The 6,591-nt window shown below is 50.1% G+C and overlaps 1 protein-coding gene across 2 annotated transcripts in view; it reads right to left on the bottom strand.

The window, feature by feature from the left end:
- Positions 1 to 1,219: 1,219 nt before the first annotated feature.
- SLC24A4 (solute carrier family 24 (sodium/potassium/calcium exchanger), member 4) overlaps positions 1,220 to 6,591 on the bottom strand; it is a 187,642-nt gene continuing 182,270 nt past the window's right edge. Inside the window, exons 15-17 of one of the 2 annotated variants that reach the window (XM_010836200.1) lie at positions 3,195 to 3,307; positions 2,791 to 2,856; positions 1,220 to 1,402 (exon numbers count right to left, since the gene is read on the bottom strand). In XM_010836200.1, the coding sequence (XP_010834502.1) occupies positions 1,250 to 1,402; positions 2,791 to 2,856; positions 3,195 to 3,307 (332 nt within the window). In that variant the 3' untranslated portion in view covers positions 1,220 to 1,249. The remainder of the gene's footprint in view (positions 1,403 to 2,790; positions 2,857 to 3,194; positions 3,308 to 6,591) is intronic. The other variant, XM_010836201.1, reaches the window with a different exon arrangement.

The raw sequence follows: 6,591 nt of genomic DNA, 5'->3' as shown, positions 1-6,591 counted from the left end.
AAATTGTTTAATGTTTCTATTTTTGAATTAACCTCCCATCTTTGGCCTTTCATGCATAGCAAACTACAAGATTCAAGAACCTTAGCTCTAAAAATTTCCAAGTTACGGTTTCCATACTTGCCTCCAGCTCACCAGAGAGCAATTGGTGGTTTTGCAGGAAATCTCTTTTCTTGTCATTAACCATTACCTCTGGCACACGCATTCCAGTTCAGCAGGCTATGAAATTTGTTGGGCATATAAACAATTGGGTCTTTGAACAGGGTGACTGTGAGGGCAGGGCATTAACAAAGAAACGACAAAACCAAACTGACAGCGCGTCCCAGGCCACAGGTCTGGAATGAATGGCTGTAAAGCCCTATCTCCACTGTGTCTCTGAGTTAGCACCCATTTAGATGTTAGTCTTCTACTTTCTCTATGTTCCAAACCAGACGTCTTAGCGTCAACGCAACATGATACACATAGGATTTGTTTCCCATAAGTATTACCTTTCTAGTCCCCATCAAGGTCCTTTGTATGCGATGGTATTTTTCAAGTATGATGATCTATAGCTGACATTTTATTTTGACTGTGTCATTGCTCGTTCTCTGAATGTATCAATGAAAATGAGAAGAGTATGCACTTGTTTTCTCTCTTCTGCTGTGAACAACTGTTTCTATTCTTCCAAATTTGTCCAGGAAAAGGGGTGGAGTGTTTGTTGTCACCGCCCCAAACTCCCAACAGGTTGAGCCTGCTCTCTCCAAACCTTGAGTGCTTCCAGCAGGATTCAGAAGCTCTAAGGAGCACATGCTGCCCAAGGAACCCACACCCTCTGGTCCAGAGGGGCCCCTTAAGAACAACGCTCCTATTTTGCACTTGCCCCAGGAGACCTTGTGTTCACCGACTGCCTCATTTCCGAGGCTGCCTTGCGACAGAAAGACAACCCACATACAGAAGTCCTTCTGATCCAGGCGTCCGAGAGGAGATACATGCCACGCCCCTATGGCCGGCGGCTCGGAGGTCTGCGAAGCTGCTCCAACAGCGGCCTCTGAATCTTGCCTTTTTGTGGGGGCAGAACTCTGAGGAGGAGGATGACGCCCGCAGCCTGGCCCATGACCAGACACAGACCACGATGGCGCCTTCTTCCCATGGATGAAAGAACGGACGGTGGCGGCCGATGCAGGAGAGATCTGTGGTGGGGAGGGGCAGGGAAAAAGGACGCCAGCGCCGGAGTGTCCAGAACAGCTCCCGCGCGGGGGGCAGTGGCTCCGTTTTAATCGTCTTCTCGGCACATTGGCAGGTTGACAAAGGTAAAGACGTTGAACTCTATCATTATGGAGAAGCACAAGAAGACGGCGTAGAGGACCAGCACGTACACCCCCAGCTTCCGGTCCAGCTTCCACTTGTTCAAATGGATGCCCAGGACCTAGAAGGAGACAGCGAGTGTTGGGCTCGGGGAGCAGAGAAATATAAATGGCACTTTTACTGGAAAATTACACACGAACGGTGAACCCCAGAACTTCCTCCAAACTGTGGACAAGAACAGAGGGGTGCTGCCGGGTGTATCATTGGTTTGATCAGAATGAGCCCTGTAGGCTTTAGACTCGTCTGATGAAAGGATGCTGACTCTAGGCAGGCACAGCAGCTGTCCTCAGGGGACAGGCCCTCCCCTGGTAGGCACGTTCCTTTTTGGGGATGCACAGGCCTCCCAAGCCTTCTTTAGTGACAACTGGGGACTGCCACTGGCTCCTTCCTTTGCTTTAGAATTTGGCATCCTCAACCCTCTTCAGCAAAACCTTCAAGGCTCCCATTGGCCCACTGTCTGGACAGCTTCAGCTTGGACCGTGTGTGTGTATGTGTGACAGGATTGGAATGCTTCCTCTTTCTACATTCGTTTCATACTTGCCTACCTATTACTACCTTCTTTCTTTTTTAAAATTAATTTATTTATTTTAATTGGAGGCTAATTACTTTACAATACTGTGGTGGGTTTTGCCATACACTGACATGAATCAGCCATGGGTATACACGTGTCCCCTCCATTCTGAAACTACCTTCTTTCTTATCCATGAATCAAGGCTCCCCAAGAGTTGAATCATAGTTACCTCCAATGCTGTGGGTCCTTACAGACAGACCAACTGGGGTTCAAATCCCAGCTTTTCCTATCCCTGTAGACTTCATGAAGGGAGTGGATATGAGTCCTCATTAAAAGGTTTTAGAAATGTGGGGTCCCTGAAGAAGGGATTCCTTTCTAAGCAATAGCACTAATGGGACAGTTATGGGAAAGAACAGTTATGGCAAATAGCCATTTCCTACCCCTGTGATCTGGGACAAGTTACTTAATTCCCGAGCCTTAATTTCTTCTGTAAAGTAGAAAATCATCAGGTGCTTGTAAGGATGGAATAAACTAAGCCGAGGCATTGCTTACCACAGTTCGGGGCCTGTGGAATAAGGAGACCTCCGTGTCACCATGTACCATCCCCGAGCCCTGACCATCATGCCCCCAAGGCAGCTCCAATAGACTGGGGGTGGGGGGAACGTGTCTCCTACTTGCATCATTGAGGGCAGACAGACCGGGCAGGAAGAAGACAGGAAATGTAAGTCCCTCCTTCTGGGGACTTCTCACGAGCTTAGGGAAAAGTGTAGTGGTGGATGCCAACTTTCTTGGCACAAACTGTGTCTGGGGGTATCTGTGAATTTATATGTTTTTTCAGCTTTATCCCTCACGGCCAAGGGGAAGAATTCAGAGACTGTGCAGAATTGAAGGAAACCACGTGTATGTCAAACTACCATTCTAGAATTGTAAAAACTCACGGTGAGAGCGACGGAGCCCAGCAGCAATGCCACGGAGTAGACCAGACCCCGACTGTTGATCTTCACCTGGAGAAATAAACACACACGCCCTGAACCTCTGGGCTGCTCAGAGGCCCATCTGTACTGGGAGCCCACTGCACTTGGGCTTATCCTTTCCCTCCTCTGGAAGCAACAGGTGGGTGTTCACAGCTGAAGCACCTGTGAGTTCCAGGCAAACACGGGCGGCCTCTTGCAGGCACCCCCAGGCTGCTCTGGACTCCTTTGCACAAAGCGGCTGCCAGCCTGCAGAGGAGACGGGGCAGCACCCCCCCTGGAGCTCCTAGCTGCAGGGCCAACACCATGCTCGCTCCCTGTGAAGCACAAGTGTCCAGCATCATCTCACTAAGGAAGTGAGACGAACTTACCGTGGACCCATAATTAACAACCATGGTCTGCAGCCCCCACGGTATGCCGAGTCCCACGAGGATGTCAAACACGTTGCTTCCTATGGTGTTAGAGACCGCCATGTCACCAAGGCCTGCGGGGAACAACCGACAGGTTATTCTTAACCCCCAATACCTCAGAATTTATTCAGAGACAGGGTCTCTACAGGGCTTCCCTGGTGGCTCAGACGGTAAAGAATCTGCCTGTAATGCAGGAGACCTGGGTTCGATTCCTGGGTTGGGAAGATCCCTTGGAAAAGGAATGGCTGTCCACTCTAGTATTCTTGCCTGGAGAATTCTATGGACAGAGGAGACTGGAGGGCTACAGTCCATGGGGTCACAAAGAATTGGATAGGGGTAATGAGGTTAACATGAGGGTGAATCCTAATTCAGTATGATTGGTGTTTTCATGAAAAGCGGAAATTTGTGCACAGCCCTGCACACAGGGAAAACTCCAGCCGAACATGAAGACTGCCTCCTACAAGCCAAGGAGAGAGGCCTGGAGCAGACAGAAAGAACCATATTTTTCCAACAGCTTGACCTCTAGCCTCCAGGACTGTGGGACAGTCGGTTTCTGTTTTCCTGTCTCCCAGTTTGTGGTAATTATGGCTGCCCTAGGAAACTAACCCAGAGCCCTTCATTATTTCTCCTGCCAGGGGTGTCAGCCTGTGTTCTGGGATGACCCACTATGTGCCTCTCCTTATTTGGGATGCCCACCTTCTCTGGGAGGGAGGGTGCCTTGTCCTCGATGCATACTTGTGACCCAGGCGATGGCAACATGAACTTGACCCGGATGACAGAGCAGCAGGTCTTAGGCCTGGTTGGTCTCCCAAGAGTGGACTCTTTGCCCCCAGCCAGACTAGAAGCATCTTAGAGGCGAGGGGCCATGTCATTACCTTCCCCCTCCTGCCCCACTGTCCAGTCTCCTACCAGCCAAACAATCTTAGGAACTCAATAACTGAGAGGTACCAAAAGTTAGAAAACAAATTTTTAATGCTGGCTGAAATCTGTTCTAACCTGGCTCCCTAGCCCAAATTCAACACGACTGTCATAATCTGGCCACAAACATCCGTGGAAAGAACAAATCTGAAATGCACGTGCCTATAACCATAACGTCACCTTGGTCACTGAGCAGCTTGCAGAGACTCAGACCAGCAACTGGACGACCGCCTCACCTCTTTTCGACCACCTTCCCCCAGGTATTAGCCAGGCTACCTCCTCCCACCCTGTTGCTGGCATCCACTGACCTCCAGAGCACAGTGTCTCCCCAAGGGCCTCACAGCTCCCTCCCTGTCTGCCTGGGCACCTAACTGAGTGCCTTCAAAATCCTGGCAGCTTACTCCTACTGCGGCCAGTATCTCTGGGAAACCCGCCTTCCAGTCTCCCGGGATCTTGTGAAACAGGAACGTGCCGCTCCTGTTTTGGGCCAGCTAGTCGTCCCTGGTGAGGAGGCAGGCCCTAGCTGGATGGGTCAGGAGGAACCAAGGTGCCCGGGTCTGGGCAAGAAGAGTGAGCGTGTTCTCAGGTTGGATGCTGGGCTCTATGTGGGTGCAGCCCCCTAAGGAATCTTTCAGCAGCAATTCTCAGACTTGGAGAGCACACGACTCAAATTTCCATTCCCACCAACCATAGTCCAAGAGGGGTTCCCTTTTCTCCACACCCTCTCTGGCATGTATTGTTTGATTTTTTGAAGATGGCCATTCTGACCAGTGTGAGTTGATACCTCATTGCAGTTTTGATTTGCATTTCTCTAATAATTAGTAACGTTGAGCATCTTTACATGTGCCTCTGTGGCTATCTGTGTGTCTTCTTTGGAGAGATGTATACTTAGGATTAGGATTGACATATATATACTGTGTGTGTGCCCAGTTACTCAGCCATGTCTGACTCTGTGACCTCGGGGACTGTAGCCCATCAGACTCCTCTGTCCATGGGATTTCCCAGGCAAGGATACTGGAGTGGGTTGCCATTTCCTTCTCCAGGGGATCATCCCGACCCAGGGATCAAACCCATGTCTCTTGTGTCTTCTGCATTGGCAGGTGGATGCTTTACCACTGAGCCACCTGGGAAGCCCACGTATCTGTTACCATGTGTAAAATAGATAGCTAGTGAGAATCTGCTACAAAGCCCAGGGAGCTCAGCTCGGTGCTCTGTGATGACCTAGATGGGTGGGATGTGGTGGGAGGGAGGTCCAAGAGGGAGGGGACATACATATACACACAGTTGACTCATTTTGTGGTTTAGCAGAAACTAACACAACATTGTAAAGTGATTATACTCCAATAAAATATTTTTTAATGGACGAAAAAGAGCAAACAACTCGCTGGGGTCTTGCTGAAAAGCAGACTCTGGTTCAGTGGGGCTGGGATGGGGCCTGAGACTTTGCATTTCTCTCAAGCCGATGCTGCCAGCCTGGACCACATTATGGGCTATGAGGCTTTAGGGAGCCCAGGATGCAGTCTCTGCATGTTAGAGCTCACTGCACTGCTTCTGCCTCATGCAGGGGGCTCTGGGCAGAGGTTTCTGCATCCTCCGCCATAAAGAATCTATGTTTAATGTTGTCTGCGGGATCCTCTGTCACTCCCATCAGCATCACCCTTAGGACAGCTATATACTCCCACCCCTACGTCAGCCTTCCTCCATTTCTGTCTTTCTACATTTCACAGGAGCCACTCTGAGATGATACCCCACCTGCTCTTGTTCCTACAGAGCCCCTTTGGACTACACTGGGACCCTCCCCTCCAAGTTCTTAATCTTCTTGTATTATGACCCCTTTCCTTACCCACTAGCCTGGACTCCGAGGCCAGTTGTTTAAATGGCAGATTCTCTTGGCCCCTTGACCTTCCACTGTGTCCACCCAACCACCCCCAGCTCTGGATGAACTCATCTGTGTGTCCTGGGAGCTGGTACAACTCCAAATTCATGCTGGAACCCCACCCAAATTCACAACCCCGAATGTCAGCCAGGCTCTCAAGGCTTATTGGCTTTCCTTTTCCTCCCTGTACTGGGTTGAATAGCGGCCCCCACTTGTGTCCACCCAAACCTGTGAACATGACTTAATTGGACAATAGAATCTTTGCAGATGTGATCCAATACAACGAGATCATACTGAATTAAGGTGGGCCCTAATTCGGTGGCTGGTATGTCTTTGGACACAGACACACACAGAGGGAAGAACAGCATGTGAAAACACAGGCAGACACTGGAGGGAGGTAGCCACAAGCCAAGGATTCCTGGAACCCCCTGAAGCTGGCAGAGAACAGGGAAGGATTCCTTCCCAGAGCCCCCAGATAAGTACAGTCCTGCCAACACCTTGACCTTGGACTTGTAGCCTCCAGGACCAGAGAATCCATTTCTGTTGTTTTAAGTCACCCCAGTT

The sequence above is a fragment of the Bison bison genome, unplaced genomic scaffold, assembly GCF_000754665.1.
Source record: "Bison bison bison isolate TAMUID 2011002044 unplaced genomic scaffold, Bison_UMD1.0 scf7180017864061, whole genome shotgun sequence".
NCBI classification, from domain to species: domain Eukaryota; kingdom Metazoa; phylum Chordata; class Mammalia; order Artiodactyla; family Bovidae; genus Bison; species Bison bison.
This window is presented reverse-complemented; position numbering and strand designations above follow the sequence as displayed.